Raw genomic sequence first — 24,045 nt, 5'->3', positions numbered from 1 at the left:
AACCAACAGAAAGTAACTAATGAAAAACAAGCAAACTTGCAGGTGCTGGAAATCTGATATAAAAACAGAAAATGTTGGAAATAGCAGGTCAGGCAGCATCTGTGGAATGAGAAACAGAGTTAATGTTTCAGGCTGAAGATGCTAATTCTGTTTCTCTTTCCACAGATATTGCCCGGCCTGCTGAGTATTTCTAGAAAGTAACTAATGATGTTCTGGGGCTTCAACTTTTCATTATATGTACAAATTACTTACAATAGAGAACTGAATACCTACATTTGCAAAGGATACTAAAAACTAGGTAGCAGAGGAAACAGTTGGATGAGAGCAGAAAGTTGAAGGAACATTGAAAGGATGAAAACTACGATAGATGAATTTTCACTTGAAAAGCATGAGGTCTCCCTTACATAGAACAGTACAGCACAGGGAACAGGCATTTTGGCTCACATGTTATTCTGAACTAATTAGACTAGTATGAAATGCCTAACTAAACTAAATCCCTTCATGCCTAGGACGAATGTCCATATCCCCCCATTCTCTGCAACATCATGTGCCTATCTAAAGGCCTCTTAAATTTTTGGGCCTAAAAGACATGATCAGTGTATTTCCTATTGATGAGGGCCCAGCTAGGGACCTCTAAAGAGCAGAGTTTTTAGGGGTCCAGATACAGATCTCAATAACAGTAGTAAACTGGCACACAAGGCCTATGGGCGAATATGCTACAGATGTACAGAGTTCTGCTTAGACCCCATCTCGAAGGCTAGTTCTGTTCTGGAAACCACAACCTGTGGCTTTAAATTATCCTTGGAGAGGGGAGTACACTATAGAGTCATCAGGAATAAAATGCATAAATTATGAGGAGGGGTTGCATAGACCAAGTTTCAGTTCTTATTTCATAGAAATTGTTGAAGAGGTCTCAAACGAGGGGTTTATGATCAAAATATTTTTTTTAAAAAAGATACAGCAGCTGGAAAGAAATTATTTCATCTGGTTTGGGAGTCCAGAGTGGGGGCATAACATTATGATTCGAGCCATGTTGCTCAGGGTTGATATTAGAAATCATTTCTTCACACTCATAAATATCCTGGAAACTCTCTTCCCAAAGAAATATGTCAAGGGTGTTAATAGAAAATGCCACAACTGGGATGATAAGTTTTTGCTCATAAGGGCATTAGGAGCACAAAACCAAAGTGGGTGGGTGAGTATATGGCTTTTTGTTGCAGATCTGATGCGCTTGAACAGCTGAATGATCTAATCCTGTTCCCATATGTTCCTGTTTCTAAAAATCGAGGTTAAAGCCATCATTTTTTTTACAGCAAGAAAAATTATTAAGTTGCTTCAAATGCTGCTTTCCGTTTAAATAAACATGCCATTTTAAATGAGACTGCAAATTTATTGTTTGCTACAACCAAGTGGCCTGGCAACTCCAGCTTGAAGGGTGATTAAAAATCACCACATTGGTGTCTGACTGGATTAACATATTGTCCAGCGTAGTTAAGAACAGCAAGTTTCCTTCCTTTATTGGATTTATTGTCACTTTGACTAAAACAGCTTATTTTTTGAAAAATCAATTCAAGTTTTCAAAAGTAGTATGATTAAATTTCAACCCAGATTCTTTGGATTACTGGACGATGTTATTGTATCTAGTTTTAATGTTTAAACAGGTTCTGCCAGAAGTCTACTGAAGGAGCTTCTATGGAGAAAAGCATTGCCTATCTTACTGAGGAGATCATGTAGAATAAGGATGATGCAGTGGGTAAGTTATTTGAACTATTTGTGACTCAAATTAATGATATGACAGGTTGTCCTACTGCATGATGCTTACCTCTCTACTTCTCTTACGAATGGGTCCGCCACTGAAATGTGACAAATTCAGTTGGGCTGGTTGGATTCCCATCATAAAATGTTTGATGCCTTTTTGTTGTTCTGTAATTGAATGAAACAAATAACATGTCTTGTTAATTTAAACAATAGGCATGCGATATTGATAAACGGCTAATTGAACAAAATGATAATTACTTATTCTTAAAAAAAATTGGTTAGTATTCTCTGGGCAAAAAAAAGATCTTTGCCTAGAATTTGAGCAATGTGTTTAAGAGAATGTTAGCTAGACGATTTGCAGGATTTTTTTTCCATGGGCCGCACAGGTAGTAAATTTAGTAGCAGATAAGACCCAGTCCTTGTGTACTACTGAATCAGCCTTGCATGATTGGGGGCATTTCCTTCATAGCCTCTATCACTGCTGAGAACGCAGAAGACATTCCTGTCCCAGAGAAGGTACACACTGTTGGGAAGAAGAGAGGTAGACTCTGGGATCAGCTCCAATCAATAGGTTAATGGGCGATCAGAAGGAAGGGGGTCAGAAATCACATGGTTGGGAATCAGAGAGTCTGCGCCAGCAGATTAGTGGGTAGGGGTTTGGGGGGGGGGGGGCATGTCGAGCAAAGATTATCAGCTTAGTGGGGAAGGAGAGGGCAAGGTGTGGGACCTAGTGGAAAGTTAGCTAAGTACTTATCTCAAAAGGAACCTACCAAAGTCAGTTTCTCAGCTCCATGAGATCTGCTCAGGGAGATCCCTTTTAGTCATATAGAAATAGGCTTCACATGTGCAGTTAAAGCTGTTTTCTGCATTAAATTACAGAATTGGTGTCCAGTTGTGCATTGCACAGGGTCTTTTATCCAATGCACAGCAGATCCAAAGCAATAAAGGTGGACATTGCATAACTTGTAATGAAGTCCCCAATTCTCAATAACATTGGCTTTATCAGTGGATTGTTCAGCGCACAATATCATGACACTACCAATTCAGTGTCCAGGTGCTTATGCTTCTGACAATTCTACCTGTCTCCCCTTGAACTGATACACCAGCAGTGGACACTAAATAATCATTTTCCAGAATGTTACTGACCTCATCTCATGGCCTCCAACCTTAATTTCCCAACTATGACTTGACCCTTTACACCCCAAGTTCACCAGCATGAACTTCTTCCCTGGACAGTAACTCAGTAAATCTTCATACGTCACTCCTTCCTGGGCTAGACTTAACTTGTCAGCATCTTGACTAACTTCTCCTTTAACTTCAGTCAAAACCTCCAGATAAAGGGCGATGGATAATGGAACCTACGTAGCTCCTAACTATGCCTGTACTTTTGCTGGACACATTGAAATTATGTTTGTTCCAGTCCTATTTAGACTGTCCTCCCTCGACCTCTTTTTTCCGTTACATTGATGACTGTTGGAGCTGCTTCCTCCCTTACCCTGATTTGGAGAATTTATTTAACCTAGTTTCAAATTCCCACCCATCCTTTAATTTGCTATGTGCTCCACCTCTTCCCTTTTCTTTCCTTCCCTGGACTTTGCCTACCATCTGTAAGGAAAGCAATTCACCGATGTTTATTTTAAGTTTATCCACAACTACTTTGACAATTCTTCCTGCATTTCAATCCTTTCATCTCGTGCATCCATCTCCATCAATTTGCACTAATGATACCACTGTCTACACAAGAGCTTCAAAATGTTCTTTTCCCACAGACAAGATGCCCTTGTCATCGTACACAAGAACGACTGATTGGGCCCAGACCATTTCAGCTCTCACTCCTCCATTCCATAATGTAATGAAGTCCCTCTGACCTCACCTACCACTTCACCACATTCTGTATTTCTCAGATTATTTAAACTCTACTGCTTCAGTAACGATTATCATCTATTCCTTTCTTTGATCCACTTTCTGAAACTCTCAGGGCACTAAAAGGATGGTCAAAAAAAATGTGGGGCTACTTCAGGACTAATAAGGAAGAAGAGGACAACGAGTAACTTGCCAGAAAAGCTAGCAACTGAGGGGTTAATGAAAGGAAGAATTTAAGGAAAATAACATTGGTTAAAAAAAAACACATGCTGGAGAAAAGAGGTAGCCATAGAACCTGGCTGTTATTTCCAAAATACAAAAGGTTATGGGACAGTTTTGCAGATTAGAAGATGGCAAATGCAACTCTACTATTTAAAAGGGAGGGAGAGAGAAGGAACTACAGACCAGTTACCTTAACATCAGTAGTAGGGGAAATGCTGGAATCTTTTATAAAGAATATGAGTACAGGATGCTTAGAAAATATTAATGAGAATAGACAAAGTCCATATGGAGTTCATGAAAGGAAAAGCTATGTTTAACAGAGCCTACTGAAGATTTTTGAGGATATAACTGATAGAATAGATATATGAAAATTGGTGGATTTTCAGAAGTTCCCTTAATAAAGTGGGATACCCTGCACATCTCAGCGTACATAATGTACATCAATAATTTAGATGAGGGAACCAAAATGTAATATTTCTAAGTTTGGGTGACAACACAAAACTGAGTGGGATTGTGAGTTTTGAGAAGGACGCAAAGAAGCTTCAGGATGATTTCAACGAGTGAGTAAATGTGTGGCAGATACAGTATGGTATTAAGTTATCCACTTTGTTAGGAAAAACAATGATGGCATAGTATTCAAATTGTGATAGATCAGGAAATGTTGATGTACAAAGGGATTTGGGTATTGGGTACTGCTGTACACCAGTCACTGAAAGTAAACATGAAGGTGCAGCATGCAGTTAAGAAGGTAAATGGAATGTTGGCTTTCATTGCAAGAGGTTTTGAGTACAGGAGCGAGGAAAGCTTACCGAAATGATTCCTGCGACAGCAAGAGCATCATGTGAGGAGCATTAGATCAAATATTCATAAGAATTTAGAATAACGAGAGGTGATCTCATTGAAACCTACAAAATTCTGACTAGGGCTACACAGACTGGATGTGGAGAGGTAGTTTCCCCTGGCTGAGGCTCTAGATCAAGGTGTTACCATCTCAGGATATAGGATAAAACATTTTGTACTGAGATGAAGAGAACATTCTTCATGCAGAATGGTGAACCTGTGGAATTCTCTACCACATAAGGCAGTTGAGACTAAGTCACTGAACTTACTTAAGAAGAGTACGGTTAGATTTCTACAAATAAAAGGCATTGAGGGCAAGGGGAGAGAGCAGGAGTATGGTATTGAGATAGAGGCATCAGTCATGATTATATTGAATGATGTAGTAGGCTCAAAAGGTCTACTCCTGCAGTCATTTTTTATGCTTCTAAGATGCATTTAATAAATACTTCAGACCTGTAAGAAGATGCATAAAAAAGGAGGCAATAGAGAAATTAGACAGAAAAAGTATAGGTAATGGAGGAGGTACTTGAAAAGAAGGCAGATGAGAATCCATCACATTGTTATGCATCAGGAGATCCATATAGGAGCCACAGAGATGTCAGATTTCCTTTCTGAAGGATGTTCGTGAACCAGAGAGATTTTTACAATAATTGAGGGGTTTTGTGATTAACATTATCAATACTAGCTTTTCAATTTAGATATATTTAATTAACTGAATTAAATTTCCCAGCTGTTGTGCTGTAAATTAACAGATGTCCAGGTCTTAGGTTTACTCTTCTAGTTACACAGAATTAGAGGACTGCAGCTATTTTGGAAGGTTGTAGTCTGGAGGAGATTACAGAAATAGGCAGAAGTGAGTGATTTGAAAGTACGGATGAGAAATTTAAAGTGGGGGCATTGCTTAACCTGGAGTCAATGTAGGCCAATCACTGCAGGGGTGATGGGTGAATGGGACTGCTGCGAGTTAGGATATGGATGACCCTAGTTTAGGGAAGGCAGAACATGTGAGACAATATAGGAGTTCTTGGGAATACAATAAAAAATATATGAATGAGGGTCTCAGATGAGGCAGAGAGGAGTCATGCATTTGCACAATATTTAGAAAAATGCTAGGACTGACCGCATTGTTGCTACATTGGTCTGCATATATATATATATATATATATATATATATATACACACACAGAAACAGTGATTAAGGTCCAATGAGGGAGATAATCTGGCACTTTTGCACAATGAACTCCATCTGCAGCTGTTTGGCCCACTCACTGAATTTCTCAATATCCATTCAGAACTTTATGCTCCCAACTGCACTCTTTATTGTGCCACCAGAAAGCTTTACCAGCTGATTTTGTTTCTCTGCCACCTACCTGTCTAAGCACAGGTGATATCATACCTCTCTCATTCTATTCTTCTCTTTGTCCAGGGCCCCAAATGGTATGTGGGCTTTACAATAGGGAGACTAAGCAAGGTTAAGTAAATGTCACTCTGAGTGCTTGTTGCACATCTTGCGTCTATCACTATGACCTCTCTGTCTTCAGCTTTCTGCATTGTTTCTTTAAAGCTCAATGGTAGGGAAATAAACAGGCCTTTTTCTTTCTACTGGGTCCTCCATTCTTCTGGTTTCAATATTGATTTCAATAAGCTCACACCTTGTCCTTAGGCATTTCTTACATTAGACCAGCAGATGCTGAAAATGTTAAATGGGTGTGGTTGGATATTTCCCTCAGAGCATAGGAAGGATATACAGGCTTTCACTCAGGGTAGGGCCTCTGGCAGGGAAATCTGCAAGCTTCTTTACAGCCTGTTTTTGTACCTCTTCTCAGGCTGCTACACTTTCTTCACCTTTGCTGGCTTTACATATTTTCATTACAGGCCTGCCTTACCCTAAACTTCTTCAGTCATTTGTGTGCTCAGACTCTTAACAGCACCCAGCCTTGTCCTTATATCTATTAGTTCAACCATTGAGCCATCCTTTCTACTTAATCACCTCATGTTTTTAACTTTCAATTTTGTATCTTTGTGAGTCTTTTTTCTTCCCTGCATTTGCTCTGGTCCTTTCAAAAAGCAATTCACCTGGTTGTTTTGTTTGCAGCTTTGACAGTACTACTCCAGCCTCTCCTCAATGAACCTGCCAGAATTTCCAATTTTGTCTGGATTTGGTCAGATTCCCAGCATTTGCAGGCTTTCATATTTTAATAAATACTGGGATACATAACATATTGAAAGTTTTGGTTTTGGATTAATTCAATGTGAAAACAATGCTTTGTGCAGCTCAGAAGTGTCATAAGCACCCAAGGTGGAATTGTTATCTTAACACATGGTAGCTTCCAGCTATAACAGAGAAAACAATTTGTCAACACAGTAATCTATCAGGTGATAGGCAAGGCAGGCTATGGGCAAATTATTCTGTCATCTGCCCAGAAATTCAATTGTGTAGTGCATGATTTTAAGTACCACTGAATTAAATTTTGGCATAAAATCATTTTTTAAAATGTAATCAGTGACCTGTATCTCACATAACACATATCAAACTATCAATTATGCAACTCCATGCACGTAACTCACAGCTCCAATGACTTGGGTTTAATCCTGACATCTGTGCTGCCTATGTGGAGTTTGCATGTTCTCTCTGTGTGGTTTCCCTCTGAGTGCTCTAGTTTCCTTTCACATCCAAAGATGTTCAGGTTGGTAGATTACTGGCCACTGTAAGTTGTTCCTAATGTGGAGTGGAGTGATAGAATCCATATAAATGGGTGCTTGATGGTTGGTGCAGACTCGGCGAGCAAAGGGCCTGCTTCCATGCCATATGATTCCATACCTGAAGTACGCTGAACGTGTAACACTGGAGATGTGAATCTTTGTGCTTTATCTGACGCATCACTGCTAATCAGTTTTGCACACATGCAATGAGGAAACAATAGTGGACCATAGCGATGAAAGCTGGTCCTAACAAATGGAGTAAAGGCCCACTCATGTGATGCTTAGGGAAATACATCATTACCTACTTGTGAAGTTCTTTAGACATTGATGGGCTCAAATGAATTGCAAGGATGGGAACAGATTTGGTTCATTAGTCGGGTGAGGCCTTTTATGTCTATTTGGGGGGCGGGGGGGGGGGGGGTCCCAACATTTCCAACCCCCTTGCTAGCTGTCCACCTATTCAACCATGTTTGCAATGTCACTGTCATTGAAGTAGTGTGCAGCCATTCTCCCAAACAGTTCACCAGAGCGTGCCCAGAAGACTTTCAGCAGCAGCTTGAGATAGGCATTAGGAGATCCATGCTTAATGATAAATGGTGAGGGTTCGTTACAATAAGTTCCGAAATTGTATATGATTAATGTGCGCAATTGTGGAGAGGTTGTGAATTGTATTGCTTACAGGGCATCACTATTTGTGATGCTCTAATAAAAATCTTTCTCCAACAATAAACTATACCAACTCTTTTCGCCCTTGCTGTCAAGACAAAATTATTTCTACCCTGTGTTCAACTGCAAGGCATACCACAGTCTTTTAAGACACAATGTAGCATTCAATGAATCCTTCATGTTAAGATTACTAGGAAACAGCAATAGTTCATAGCTGAAGTTGTTACTTACTAATATAGAAACCAATACACACTGATATTTGTCCAACACAGCTTGAGTTTTAGTATCAGCTTAGTCCAGACTTGTTTCAGAGGGTTTCTGATTGGAAGGTTGGTCACAGTAAATCCAATTAGATGTTTCAAAAACAAAGAGCTTGCTTCAGCTGCTGTAAACTTTCTGCTTGCTTACCAAAGGAAGAGATAAGTTGTATCACACCTGCCACCCCCGGCCCCACTTTTTCACCAATATCATCCTGTCTTCCCTCAGCTCACTGCAGACCTTTCTCTGCCCATAACCCCACCCCAAGTTTCATCATACCATTTATTTTAAGCACTGTACTCAACAATCCAGTTCAATTTCCTTTTGAATTCGTTTGCGGCAGGAATAATCCTGGAGTTGTACCAATCACAAAATTTTCAAGTAATATTCTCTATGAATGATTCACTTTCCTGAGTTGGCCATTTTGCTTGGACTGATTATGGTAGGACAGTATAGCTGTTTAGTTTTTGTCATTCCATCTGATGCCCAACCAAATGAGGTCATTATCCACGGCAGTTGACACTCAATGAGATTTTCATTCCTGAACAGCATAATTGAGAAAAAGCACAAACATGCCTAGAAGTGAGCTATCATATAGACTGGGGAAGACTGTTGAGTCTTCCCCAGTCTATATGATAAAAAAAATAAGATTTTTCCTGTCTAGTTCCTTCTTAAGTTGGAAAACAAACTGACTCCTGTTGGTATGGAGCCAAGCCAGGACCAATAGCAGTCATTAAAGTCTTTAATTTGGCAATTATTTAGCAGAAACCTTTAATTATTTTGGAATAAGACTGTATTGTGATGGTTTCATCCTTTTCACTGGTGAGCACATCAAAATGAAATTCTCAACAAATGCAGACCAATTGGGAAGCTTAATTTAATATCACTTCAAGATATTCATTAGAGATCAACATGGCCAACTCATAAAAAAGTTCTTTAAAAATAGTCAAAAGAACTAAAAGAAATGTTTGTATCACACCATTTACATCCCTTTTTGGACTTTCCTAAATAATTTACAGCCAAAAAAATGAAATATTTCTGCAGTGTAATCACTGTTGTAATATAGGAAACAGGACAGAACAACTAGCTCTCACATACAGCACATAGTATGGACCAGATATTCAGAAGTTGTCTGAGGGATAAATATTGATCAGAACATCAAGGGATAACACCTCCAGCTCTTCGAAAATGTGCCATGAGGTTGTATTATATCCAACAGACAGGACAGACTGGGATTCAGGTTAACATTTCAGCTGAAGAATGGCAGTTCTGACAGCATAGCACAGTCTTGGTACTTGATTTTTATGCATGTACTTATGTTTTCTTTGGAGGTTCTAATTACAGAGATTTTCCTTTTAGCTTGCATTAACCAGGAGTAATTTCTGGAGCTCAACTCAGCTGCACACTAACCAATACAGAATGCCGTTTTGCCAACAGTGATTGATGAATCCTTTAGAAGTTATTGTGCACTTGGGGAAAATTGACAACAGCCATGGGCATCCTGTTTCACCAATCTAGACCTCAGAATCAGAATCAGGTTTATTATCACTGACATATGTTGTGAAATGTGTTGTTTTGCAGCAGCAGACATAAAGATTACTATAAGTTACAAATAAAAAAAATAATTAGTGCAAAAGAGGAATAGTGAGGTAGTGTTCAGGGGATGAAGCTGTTCCTAAAACATTGAATGTGGGCCTTCAGGCTCCTGTATCTCCTCCCCAATGGTAGTAATGAGAAGTCCTGGATGGTAAGGATGCTTAATGATGGATGCTGCTTTCTTGAGGCACAACCTCTTGAAGATGTCCTCAATGGTGGGGAAGGTTGTGCCCGGGATGGAGCTGGCTGAGTCTACAACTCTCTGCGGCCACTTTCAATCCTGCACATTGGAGCCTCCATACTAGGCAGCGATGCAACCAGTCAGAATGCTCTCCACTATACCTCTGTAGAAATTTGCAAGAATCTTTGGTGACATACCAAATCTCTTCAAACTCCCAATGAAGTAGAGCTGCTGGCGCACCTTCCTCATGATTGCATCAATGTGTTGGGCCCAGGATAGATCCTCTGAGATGTTGACACCCAGGAACATGAAGGTGCTCTTCCTTTCCACTGCTGACCCCTCAATGAGGACTGGTGTGTGTTCTCCCGACTTTCCCTTCCTTGTCCACAATCAATTCCTTGGTCTTGCTGATGTTGAGTGCAAGGTTGTTGTTGTGACACCACGCAACCAGCCAATCTATCTCACTCCTGTTCACCTGCTCGTCGCCATCTGAGATTCTGCCAATAACAGTGGTGTCATCGCCAATGTTACAGATGGCACTTGAGCTGTGCCCAGCCACACAGTCATGGGTGCAGAGACAGAGGAGCAGAGGGCTAGGCACGCATCCTTTAGGTGTGCCTGTGTTGATTGTCAACAAGGGGGAGATGTTATTACCGATCCACATTGACTGTGGTCTCCCGATAAGGAAGTCAAGGGTCCAGTTGCAGAGGGAGGTACAGAGGCCCAGGTTTTGAAGCTTATTGATTAGTAGTGAGGGGATGATGACGTCGAGCGCCGAGCTGTAATCAATAAACAGCAGCCTGACATATGTTTTGCTGTTGTCTTGTTGTTGCAGTAGGCAAATTGCAGCAGGCCCAGGTTCTTGCTCAGGCAGGAGTTAATTCTAGCCATGACCAACCTCTCAAAGCACTTCATCACAGTAAATGTGAGTGCTACCGGGCGACAGTCATTGAGGCAGCTCACCCTGCTCTTCTTGGGCACCGGTATGGCTGATGCCCTTTTGAAGTAGGTGGGAACTTCCAACTGCAGCAGTGAGAGGTTCAAGATGTATGTATGTTAAGACATACATAGACCTGTATGTCTTGCTGTAAGAAATGCTGGATGTCAGGAACCTAACATAAATTATCAGTGGAAAGAAATACCTAAAAATAACTGCAGATGCTGGAAACACTGAGCAGGTCAGACAGCATTTGTAAAAAGACTTCGACTTGAAACCTTAATTCTGTTTCTCTCTCCACAGATCCTGTCTGATCTGCTGAATATTTCCAGTATTTTCTACTTTTAGATTAGTGGGAAGAAATAATTAGGATGAACGATTCCTGGAATGATGTCCCAGAACCTGGCAGAAATCATTCAATGACCTTGCATGTGGGCAAGGTCTGCAGAGGCTGCAACTTTTTCATATATCAGCACAGCACTTACCACTGCTCCTTCACCCACATCACAACCAATGCACAAAGCCATTCAGCCACAGCAGCCATTTCACACATACAGCAATACATCCACTAACCCTCTTCCCTCTCTCTTGCAGAAAGTGCTTGCAACGACCAACTGAAGCAACAGACTGGAAAGAGCCCCTACTGTGCCCAGTCAGCTGGGAGTGAACAGCTGGGACAATGAGCTTCAATGCCACAGAGTCTTTGGCCTTGGATGTTTTGCAGATCATTGAGGATGACAGTATGCTCACATTTAATCTGGACATCCCATCCCTTCCCCAATTGCCCCTCATCCAGCAATCACTTCCCTCTGACAGCACTTGGTTCAAACACATTCCTCCTACCAACTGCCCCTCCTCACCCGACCACATCTTTATACCATCCTCACTCCAGGTGCACAACAACGACCACCCGGCCAGATTCCAGCCAACGGGCCTTGAGTTTGAGAGAGGGAGAAGAAAACATATTATTACAGCATCTGTTATTTCAATCATGAACAGCAGAGTGAAACTTACATGCGGGGTTGATACATGGTGAATCAGCAGGCCAGGGAACAAGGGCAGCACGAGTTCCTGCACCCTGCAGGGCAACTTCACACACCAGTTCTGTGTTGGAGGATTCTTTTGAGGATTTCAATGGCACAGGCCAACAAAAATGGCCATGACATCCTTGGGGCACTATCCAGGCTGCCCAAAGCCCACGCACAAAGATTCAGAGCATGAGGAAGTCCAGATCCAACATTGTGGAGTTCATATGGAACTGATCCTTTCCAGTGTGGAAGTGACACCCAGTTCCACGTCAATATTTGTGAGCCCAATCATGGTCAGCAACTGATGCCAGAGACCTCTTCTTTCAATACTTCCTGAGCAGAAACCACCCAATGCCTGAATAGTAGACCACAGCAATGCAAGCTGAGACTGCCATACCATGGCTCTGGGTTCCACAGTTAAGGGCTTCAAAGCTGTGACAAGAAGCAGTCCAGCAATCTGTTCTCCAACAGATGTCCCATTCAGGGGAGTGTCAATGGCTCAGTGGAGAATCAGTCTGCCATCCTCTCTCAGGATAGCAGTGCCTGGTCTCTCATCACTGTGTGAACATTGCAGGTGCCCATCCACCAGCTAAATAAAAATGATGCCACTCATGGCAAGATGGTGCAGTCTAAAACCAGCTCAAGCATAGCCAGAGCAGGAAGCCCAGTGTTGCTGTTATTGGGGCATAATGGACAAGTTGAATCAGTAAGCACACAAGGAAGGGAAAGTATATTCCAAGTGGAGATGTTGCTTGACTTGGAGTCCACCTTATAGTATTGCACCCAGTCGTCAGCTCCCTCTGTTTTACCAGGTGGTTCAGTTCAGGGCTTCACCATGTGATAGGATGGACTTTTTCCACAAGTTGCTGCCATCGTGTTGGAACAAAGACCTGCTTCAGGCACTGAATTGATGTCGTGCTGAAGTGTCAACTCTGAGGGTCCGGCTCTTAGGTTTGGATTTGGCAATACTGAATGAGATAGCGCAACATCTACGAGATGCACACATAAAGGCAAGTAGGAAAGTTCAATATAATTACAAGTATGGAGAGATTTCTTCAAGGCTGCACCCAGACGAAAGTGTTGAGATCCAAGACATAAAGATCGGCTGCGTGACTAACAAAAAGCAGGAAAAATCTAAACTGCAGGAAGATGCTGATGATTTCGTCAGTTAGGCAGAAAAGTGACAAAGGTACCCTGTGAATGTGAGATAGTGGAGATGGGGAGGTGCAACAAGGGAAGGGATTATATAATAAATGGGAGGATACTGAGAGGTGTAAAGGAACAATGGGTGAATGGAATTGGAGTGTACATCCACATACCCTTAAAGATAGCACAACATGTCAATAAAGTGGTTAAAAAGGTGTATGGGAGGCTTTCCTTTATTAGTCAAGGCACAGAGAACAAGACCAGTGTGGCTATGCTTGAATTCTATAAAGCTAATTTTAGACCAGAGCTTGACATTGTGTAAAGTCCTGGTCATCACATTCCAGAAAACATTTGACTGCACTCGCAAAGATGTAAAGAAGATTTACAAGGATGTTGCCAGTATTATAAAGTTTTAGCTAGGAGGAAAATTTGGATAGGCTGAGGTTTTTTTTGGAACAGAGGAGGCTGAGCAGAGAGTTAATTGAGGCATATAAAATTATAAGGGGCCGAAATAGGAATGTTCTATTTCAAAAAACTAGGGATAGAGATGTAAAGTAATTGGTTGAGGGATTAGAGAGAAGATGAGCAGGATATTTTCATCCACAGAGTAAGTGGTGGTCAGCAACTGGCTATCTGAAAGAGTGATTGATGCAGAAATGTTCATTACATTCAACAGTACTTGGATTATTGCGGTTGAAGACCTGTAGCGAGTACCTGCAGGGTCACAAATCAAGAATTTAAAGGTGGGATTAGGTTGGATAGTTCTTTTTTGACTAGCATGAACACAATGTGCTGATTGGCCTCCTGTGTCGTAATTTTTTTTAGTGATTCTATTCTTTGATTTCTTCTTTGTGATTGGGACTGTGCTTAGACCAGCTGGGCTAGGCCATAGGTTCAACTGACCCAAAGTTGATGAAGTCTAATCCTCAAGTGAATCTCAAAGCCATACTTTGACAGTACATCCAGAGAAGATCTTTCTTTGTTGTCTGCTGTGCCCTTATGATGGCCAGATGATGTAGTCCAGCAAACATGATGAAGGGCAAGACTCCCTCTAAAGAATGTTCCAGAGAGAGAACTCAGGATACCTCAAAAAATTCAGACTAAAGAATGTCATTTCAAGACTCCAGAATCAGAATCAGGTTTTATTATCACTGACATGTCGTGAAATTTGTTGTTTTGTGGCAACAGTACAGTGCAAGATATAAAGACATAAAATTTACTGTAAGTTACAAAAATAAACAAATAGTGCCAAAGAGGAATAACAAGGTAGTGTTCATGGATCGTTCAGAAATCTGATGGAGGAAGGGAAGAAACTGTTCCTAGAACGTTGAGTGTGGGTCTTCAGTCTCCTGTACCTCCTCCTCAATGGTAGTAACATGAAGAGGGCAAGTCCCAGGTGGTGAGGGTCCTTAATAATGGATGCTGCCTTCTTGAGGCACCACCCCTTGAAGATGGCCTCGATGGTGGGGAGGGTTGTGCCCGTGATGGAGCTGGCGCAGTCTGCAAACCTCTGCAGCCTCTTTCGACCCTGCACATTGAAGCCTCCATACCAGGCAGTGCTGCAACCAGTCAGAATGCTCTGCACCATACAGCACATTTGTACAAATTTGCAAGAGTCTTTGGTGACATACCAAGTCTTCTCAAACTCCTAATGAAGTAGACTCCAGGGGCACTCTCCAATATGCTCCTAGTGGGCCAGTGGCTGTGATTGTAATTATGCTCACCAATACAGCCATGACTGGAAGGATGAGCCAAGATTAAAGGGGGTAACAAAAGGCCCACAAGAACTATCCACTCTCGTAGCATAATGAGTGAAATATCACTGGCAACATTGAATGTTTCAGGATTAAATGTCATGTACTGCCTGAGTACATGACAATGGTCATTAGATTTTCTGACGATGGCCATACACCAGCTGTAGTTCATTGAACGATGGTACTTGCGAGTTTTGAGTTCACAAATGGAGCTAGCAGCCTCACAGAAATGTGGTTTACCACTCCCTGAGCCTTCCAAAGCTTTTAATTTTGAGAAATCAATGTGCCTGCAGCTCTCTACTGAAGGAGGAGATGACTTCCTCACCCCCTGAGTACAGATCTGTGGCATTTCTAGTGCATTGTGGGCTAGAAATGATTTCTAGTGCATTGTGGGCTAGAAACGATGAATTGTTGGGGGGGGGGCGCATTCAGTCATTGACATGATGCTGCTGCAAGTAAGTTTTCCATTTCACCTGTGTGTACACGGACTTGCGCATATGACAATAAACTCAACTTTGACCCTGTTTGCAACATCCCCATGGTCATCCTGGGTTTACCCAATCAGAGATATCCCCCTCCCCAACCCTGCCTGCAGCTTAACAAGCTTCTTTTGTGTCCTTTCCAGTTGTGATGAAGGGTCTTTGACCTGAAATGGTAACTGTTTCTTTTCCTACAGGTGCTGAGTATTTACAGCATTTTTAGAATAAAATGAGATATGCTCCAACTGACTGCCCAAGGTACTTGCAGGAGACTGCTGATCCCTTCAAAAGGTGGAGGACATGTCTCCACGTTATGACTTGCTTTCTTGTGTGTGGTTCATACGGAATGTTAATTACATTTCAGATTTTGACTGGGTGTTGCATGGGGGTTGATGCTCCCTCGTGTGTTGCACATTACTTTCTACACTGATGGTGCTTCTTGCTAACACAAGCTGCCAGTTGAAGTCACCATTTAAGGGCTGTGGGTGCAATTAATTGACAACTGTGTTTTACTTGATTCTGTTTATGAAAGAAATCCCATAACATTTAAAAAAACATGTCCCATGTGAAGAAATTTCCAGGTCACGGTCATTCAATATTTAGTAGTAAATGGGCTACTGAGAAATGGGTGGTTCACTTGTTTGTGCTCGATTGATTTCTTTACAATGAAATCATGTCATAAACAAACAGCTTTATCACTTGCTAAAAACAGATCTTCAGTCTCACATACTATTTCCAAGGGTGTCAGCTATGTGGAAACATTACAACCCACATTCCTTTCTATATTAGTAATAACGCACATTCAAAATTGTTAGGTCACAATTAGTTTGAAAGCAAAATGGTCTGTTTCTCATCTGTTCAATTCAGACTCTAAAGTTAGGTCAGAGAGTACAAATAATGAGCAGGAGCAGGTGATTCGGCCCCTCAAGCATGCACAACCATTTGATAAGGTCAGGGGTTATCCAACTGTAACCTTAACCTTTCACTCCCTTGCTTATCACACATCTATCTCTGTCACAAATCTATTCAAAGGCTCTGCTTCTACCACCCTGTGAGGAAGAGAGTTCCAAAGACTCATAACCCTCTAAGGAAAAAAAAAATCACTTATGTTCAAATTTTTACGCAATGACCCCCTAATTCTGGATTCTCCCACTAGAGGAAGCAGCCTAAGTAACTTCCTCAAGATCTTACATGCTTCAGTCGAGTTCCCTCTCCCTTTTCTAAATTCTAGCAGATAAAAGGCAAGCCAATACAACCAATCCTTGTAAGGTAACCTGCCCATTCCTGAAATTAGTCTAGGAAACTTCCATAGAATTGTATCTAACATCCTTATACAAGGAGGCTAAAATTGTACACACACATATACTCCAGATGTGGTATCATTGATACCCTATATAACTGATGCATAATCCTGCTTTTAGTTGGTGTGCTCCTCTTTTATTTTTCCTATGAAAATGGACAATTTCACTTTTTCCCACATTATATTCAATTTACTAAAGCCTTGCCTACTCACGTGACCTATCTGTATGACTCTGTAGTCACCTTACACCCTCTTCACAACTTACTTTCCTACTTTGTGTCAGAAGCAAATTTAGCAAACATACCTTCAGTACTTTCATCCAAGCCATTTATTGACTCAAGAGGCTTCAGTGTGAAGAGAATGAGTAAGTGGCCCAGGTGCAGGGATTGAGAAAGGATCTTTAAAAAGGTTTCAGTGAGGAGGCAGAGATAAGAACAGGTAAAGTTTTTATTTTGTTGTTGATCCTTAATACTTGATTCAGTGTAGGTAGTATGACAGTTAGGGCAGTGGAATGCTCCTCCTGCAAGATGTAGGAAGTCAGAGAACCTCACGGTATCCCCGATGACTACATCTGTAGGAAGTTCATGCAGCTGCAGCTCCTGACAGACTAGGTCAAGGACTGGAGGTGAAGTTGGATGTACTCAGGATCATCTGGGAATCTGAGAACATCATAGATGAAACTTTTACGGAGGTGGTCACACCCAAGGTACAGCCTTCAGATAGATGGGTGACCACCAGGAAAAGTAAGGAGAGTAGGCCGTCAGTGCAGGGTTCCCCTCACTAACAAGTATACCTCTTTGGAGACTGTTGAGGGGGATGTTCTTTCAGGGGCTAGCAGCAGTAATCCAGTCTCCGGCACTGTGACCAGCTCTGAGGCTTAGAGGGAAAGGGTGAGGTCAGACAGGGCGATAGTGACAGGAAGCTCAATAGTGAGGGGGACAGACAGGAGATTCTGTGGCCGTAGAAGAGACACCAGGATGGTGTGTTGCCTCCCAGGTGCCAGGGTCAAGGATATCTCTGAGCGGTTGCAGAAAATACTCAAAGAGGAGGGCGAATAGCCAGAGGTCGTTCTACATGTTGGTACAAATAACATAGGTAGAACAAGGGATGAGGTCCTGCAGAATGAGTATAGGGAATTAAGTAAGAAGCAGGACCTTGAGTGTGGTGATCTCTGGATTACTTCTAGTGCCATGTGCTAGCGAGGTCAGAAGTAGAAGGATAGGCCAGATAAATTCGTGGCTGAGGAGCTGGTTCAGGGGGCAGGGATTCAGATTCTTGGACCATTGGAATCTCTTCTGGGGTAGGGGCAACCTGTACAAGAGGGACAGGTTGCACTTGAACCAGAGAGGGACCAATGTCCTTGCAGGGAAATTTGTTAATACTACATGGGAGGGTTTAAATTAGATTTGGGGGGAAGTGGTGGTAGGACCCTGAGCAGGAGCAAGTCATGGGATAAAGCAGTGGCTAGCGAGAGCAACTTTAGTAATCAGGATAGCCAGGGGCACAGTAAAGACAGAGAAAAGAATATTCAGTTAAACTGCATTTATTTTAATGCACAAGGTTTAACAGGTAAGGCAGATGAACTCAGAGCATGGATTGGCTCTGAGGACAGAGATGTCATAGCCATAACAGAAACATGGCTGAGAGAAGGGCAGGACTGGCAGCTCAATACTCCAGGATACAGATGCTACAGGTGTGACAGAGGTACAGGTAAGTGAGGAGGGGTGTAGCCTATTTGATAAGGGAGGGCTTAACAGCAGTGCTTAGAGATGACATTCTTGGGGGGGGGGGGGGGGGGGGGGTTGTACAATGAGGCCATATGGGTAGAACTCAGTAACAAGAAGGGGAGGGTCACTCTAGTGGGGCTGTACTATAGACCCCCCCATAGTCAGAGGGAACTTGAGGAGTGGATAAATTGGTCATGGTTGTAAGAACAATATGGTTGTATTAGCGGGTGATTTTAATTTCCCCGGTATTGACTGAATGACCAAGAGTGTTGAGGGCCTAGACAGGTGGAATTTGTGAAATGTGTCCAGGAAAATCTTCTGAGTCAACATATAGAGCATCCTACTCAGGAGGGTACAATACTGGACCTCCTCTTAGGGAAGGAGGTAGGGCAAGTAATGGGTAGACAGGGTGGTAGACACGCTGGCCTTCATCAGTTAGGTCATTGAGTATAGGAGTTGGGACATTATGTTGCAGTTGTATAAGTTGTTGGTGAGGCCGCACTTGGAGTACTGCGTACAGTTTTGGTCACCCTGTTATATGAAAGACGTGGGTAAATGGGAAAGAGTACAGAAAAGATTTACAAGGATGTTGCCAGGACTAGAGGGTCTGAGTTATAAGGAGAGGATGGTCAGGCTAAGTCTTTATTCCTTGGAACGTAGGAGAATGAGAAAAATCTTAGAAAAACGTTTAAAATTATGAGAGTGGCAGGCACGGTAGTGTAGCGGTTAGCATGACACTATTACAGCGCCTGTGACCTGGGTTCAATTCCGGCCGCTATCTGTTAGGAGGTTGTTAATTCTCCCCGTGACTGCATGGGTTCCCTCCAGGTGCTCCAGTTTCCTCCCACATTCCAAAGACGTACAGGTTAGGAAGTTGTGGGCATGCTATGTTGGTGCCGGAAGTGTGGCAACACTTGAGGGCTGCCCCCAGAACATTCTACGCAAAGATGCATTTCACTGTGTGTTTCGATGTACATGTGACTAATAAAGAAATCATATCTTTTCTTATAAGGTGGATGATAACAGTCTTTTACCCGATGTCTTTTACCCGATATAGAGGAGTCCAAAACTAGGTGGCATATATTTAGGGTGAGAGGGGAAAGATTTAAAAGTGATCTGAGGGCAACATTTTCATGCAGAGGGTGGTGAGTACATGGAACCAGCTGCCAGTGGAAGTGATTGAGGCAGGTACAATAGTATCATTTAAGAAGCACTTGGGTAGGTACATGGAGGGGCGGGGCTTAGAGGGATATGGGCCAAATGCAGGAAATTGGGACCAGCTGAGTGGGCACCATGGTTGGCATGGACTGTTTGGGCCAAAGGGCCTGTATCCGTGCTGTATTGCTCTTTGACTCCTATAGACAAATCCCTCAAGTACTACCATGGAGTATCAGCTGGAATGTTAAGGTCCCAGGATCTAGCTGAAAGCAGAGAAACACAGGTCAAGGGGATGGGGAGTGGGTTAGGATGGGTGCGGAAGTGGTTGGCAGGCAGGGCTAGAGCCCTCCCTAATAAGCTGACACGGCATAAGTACTGACATGGTTAAGTACTGACATTCATTCAATACCAACAAGTTTGCATGTGCGAGTCAAGCCAAAAGCCTGCAAATTTGAAGTCCTTCACATGTCCCTGATGAAACATGTTCCAGAGAAAAAAGCAATCACCAAACTATACACATTAAGTTCAACATCATTAATAGTGGCTTAGTTGCCATCCCAACATGCAAAAAATGCCCATCCACATCAGCCACAGGCAGCTACTTAACTATTTGTTTAAATAGTACAAAAACTCTCATTTTAGATCTCCGAAGATACCAACAAGCTGTAAAGGCAAGCAGAACTCAACAAGTCCAGGCAAAAATCAGTATATTAATACAATAAAACATGCCTGGGCATGTTAGAAATGACATCATTAGCTCTGCGGTTAGAAGGGAAAGCCAAGAAACTAACTGAAGAATGAAGGTCACACTGAATCTAACTTCATCTGAAATACCCTCTAAAGACTGCATTTTACCTTCTAAAAAAAACAGTAATTAAATTTTCTGATCTTTATCTAGTTACAGCAGTAAAGTTTTGTTAGAGGACTGAATCCAATCTATTTTCTTTCTCTGGAATTCAACAGAATAATTGTTGTTTGGGTAAAAGATTTATAAAAAGGAAATAGAATTTGAGGATTTTATTTTTTAGTTCAGTTTCAGGTTCTGGAGGTCTCTGGCAAGCCCTGCATTTATTGCCCTCAAGATATTGATGGGCAGCTGCCTTCTTCAAACTTTGCAGCCCTTCTGGTGAAGGTGCTCCCACAGAGCTATTGGGTAGGGAGTTCTGGGTTTATACCCAGTGACCTTGGAGAAACAGCAATATATTTCTATTTCTAACTGGGAACCTAGGCGGTGGCGTTACCATAAACCTGATACCCTTCTTCTTGGTTGTAGAGGTCATAGGTTTGGGAAATGCTGTCAGAATGACTTGGGCAGGAAACTCCAGTGCACTTGGTAGATGGTGGGCTACATCGTCTGGATAGTGTTCAGCTCCTTGACAGTGCTAGTGCTGCATTCATTTGCACAGTTGCAGAGTATTCCATCATATTCCTGACTTGTGCCTTGGGGTGTTAGGAAGTGAATCACTCACTGCAGGATAACCAGCCTCTGGCCTGCTCTTGTAGCCGTGGTATTTATGTGACAGGTCCACTTGAGTTTCTGCTTAACAGTATTCTTCAAATCATTAATGGTGGGGTCTCGACAAAGGTGGCTGGTTAGACCCTCACTCAATGGAACTTGTTTGGTACAATTCTGTCAAGAGCGTTATTGTTTTTTATTAGCCCATGTTTGAATGCTGTCAGGTCTTGCTTCATGTAGGCAAGAAGTGCTTCATTTGCTGAAGGGTTGCAATAATAATTGAAGACTGTACAATCACCTTACATCTGTACTTCTGACTTTAGGATGAAAGGAAAGTAATTCATGATGCCGATCCTGAACTCTGATCAGTAGGTCTTTAAGCAACTCCCGCATGTTGGATGTGGACATGTCCGACAGCAGCTGCTCCCAATCAATGCCCCTTAGCTCCTGTCTTGTCTTGCTGTAATTTGTCCTTCCCCAATTTAGTACCTTCCCAGAGATCCAATTATATCCTTACTCATAAATATCTTAAAACATAATGAATTGTGGTCACTATTTCTGAAGTGTGCACCCACTATCAGATCTGTCACTTGGCCTGGCTCATTTCCCAAAACTAGGTCCAGTATGTTTTCTCCTGTAGTTGGACTCTCCACATACTGTTTCAAGAACCCCTCTTGGATGCACTGAAGAAATCCTGCCCCACCTAAGTTTCTCGTATTAAGGAAGTTCCAATCAATACTGGGGAACCCCACTATGACAACCCTGTTGTTTCTGCATCTTTCCATAATCTGTCTACATATCTGTTCCTCCACCTCTTGGTGGCTATTGGGGGGCCTATCATATAATCCCATCAGCATAATTGCACCCTTCCTGTTTCTGAGCTCTACCCAAATTGTCTCTGTGGATCAGCCCTCCAGTATGACCTCTCTGAGCACTGCTGTGACATTCTCCCTTATCAGTAGTGCAACCCCTCCACCTCTTTTACCCCCCTCTCTATCACATCTAAAACAACAAAACCCCAGAAAATTGAGCTGCCAGACCTGTCCCTCACACAACCAGGTCTCTGTAATGGCAACAACATTGTAATTCCAGGCTCTAAGTTCATCCTCCTCACCGATAATACTCCTAGTGTTGAAATAAACACATTTCAGCCCATCAGTCCCACCATGTTCATTAACCTGTCCCTTGCTGTCTTTCCCTTCAATCTTACTTTTCATAACATCTTTCTTGGCCTCAACCCTACCACCTGTTGCCCTGCTCCTGTTGTTCCCATCCCCCTGCCACTCCCGAGTTTAAACCCTCCCGAATAGCTCTAGCAAGCCTGGCAAGGGTATCGGTTCCCCTCCAGTTCAGATACAAACCGTTTTGTTTGTACAGGTTCCACCTGCCCTGGAAGAGAGCCCAATGATCCATAAATCTGAAGCCCTCCTTCCGGCACCAGCTCCTTAGCCACGTATTGAAATGCACTATGTATCTATTTCTCACCTCACTAGCACGTGGCACGGGTAGCAATCCTGAGATTACTACCCTGTAAGTCCTGCTTTATAAACTTTCTACCTAGCTCCCTAAAATCCCTCTGGAAAACCTCATCCCTGGTCCTGCCCACGTCATATGGAACATGACCTCTGGTTGCTCACCCTCCCCTCTCAGAATGTCCTGTACCCGCTGTGAGACATCCTTGATCCTGGCAGCAGGGAAACAACACTCCATCCTGGAGTCTCGACTGCAGCCACAGAAATGCCTATCTGCGCCCCTTACTATCGAGTCCCCTATCACTACCGCTCTCCCTGACTTCACCCTGCCCTTCTTTGCCTCAGAGCCGGGCATGGTGCCACTGACCCAGCTACTGGTGCTAACCTCAAAGAGGTCATTCCTCCAACAGTATCCAAAGGGGTATACCTGTTACTGAGGGGAACAGTCACAGCGGAACCCTGCACTGTCTGCCTACTCCCCTTATCTCTACTGGTGGTCACCCATCTACCTGTAGCTTGCACCTGCGGTGTGACCACCTCACTAAAACTCTCATCTATGATATCCTCAGCATCCAGGATGATCCTGAGTACATCCACTGCACCTCCAGTTCTTTGACCCAGTCTGTTAGGAGCTGCAGCTGGGTACACTTCCCACAGATGTAGTCATCACAGAGACCATGAGGTTCCCTGACTTCCCACATCTTGCAGGAGCATTCCACTGCCCTGACTGCCATTTTGTCTACTCTAAGCCAAAAGTCATGGATTAACAGTTTAGGATGAATAACCTTCGACAATCACAACCATCTTCCTTTGAATGAGGTACGACTCCAATCACTGGAATGTTTTCTCACCTGATGCCCACTGACTTCAACTTTGCCAGAGTTCCTTAAAACCACATTCCGTCAAATGCTACCTTGTTGTCAGGGGTAGTCACTCTCTCCTCACTTCTGAGATTCCTTTCTTTGGTTCATCTTTAAACCAAGGAAACTGGCAAAACCCAAATTGGGCATCAGTAAGTAGTTTATTAGTGAGTAAGTGCCGGTTGATAACATTATGATGACTGCTAACATCACTTTACTGATGATTTAGAATAGAATGACTTGGCAGTATTTAGCCAAATTGTATTCATCCTGCTTTTTGTGAACAGGACATACCTGGACAATTTTCTTCAATGTCAGGTGGATGCCAGTGTTGTCACCGCACTGGAACAGATTAACTACGGGGCAGCTAATTCTGGGGAGCAGAACTTCCAGTCCTACAGCTTGGATTTTATCTGATCCGATAGTCTTTGCTACATTCAGCACTCTCAGCCACTTCTTCATATTATGTGGAGTGAATTGAATTGGCTGGAGAATGGTTTCTCCATTATTGGGAAACTCAGGAGGAAAACAAGACAGATCATCAATTCTGTACTTCTGGCTCAGGATGGGAGTACTTAATATTTAACATACTTCCTACAGACTTATGTTCAAAGATTGTAAATATAAACCTTCCCAAAAAT

At 42.5% G+C, this 24,045-nt stretch overlaps 1 protein-coding gene across 1 annotated transcript in view; it reads right to left on the bottom strand.

The window, feature by feature from the left end:
* mtap (methylthioadenosine phosphorylase) overlaps nt 1–24,045 on the bottom strand; it is a 140,178-nt gene that overhangs the window by 44,631 nt on the left and 71,502 nt on the right. The window contains 2 exon segments of the mRNA XM_052019185.1: nt 1,831–1,871; nt 1,874–1,923. Of these exon segments, the coding sequence (XP_051875145.1) occupies nt 1,831–1,871; nt 1,874–1,923 (91 nt within the window).

This window comes from Pristis pectinata, chromosome 7, assembly GCF_009764475.1.
Source record: "Pristis pectinata isolate sPriPec2 chromosome 7, sPriPec2.1.pri, whole genome shotgun sequence".
Taxonomy (NCBI): domain Eukaryota; kingdom Metazoa; phylum Chordata; class Chondrichthyes; order Rhinopristiformes; family Pristidae; genus Pristis; species Pristis pectinata.
The sequence above is the reverse complement of the archived record's forward strand: the minus strand, read 5'-3'. Positions and strand labels throughout refer to the sequence as shown.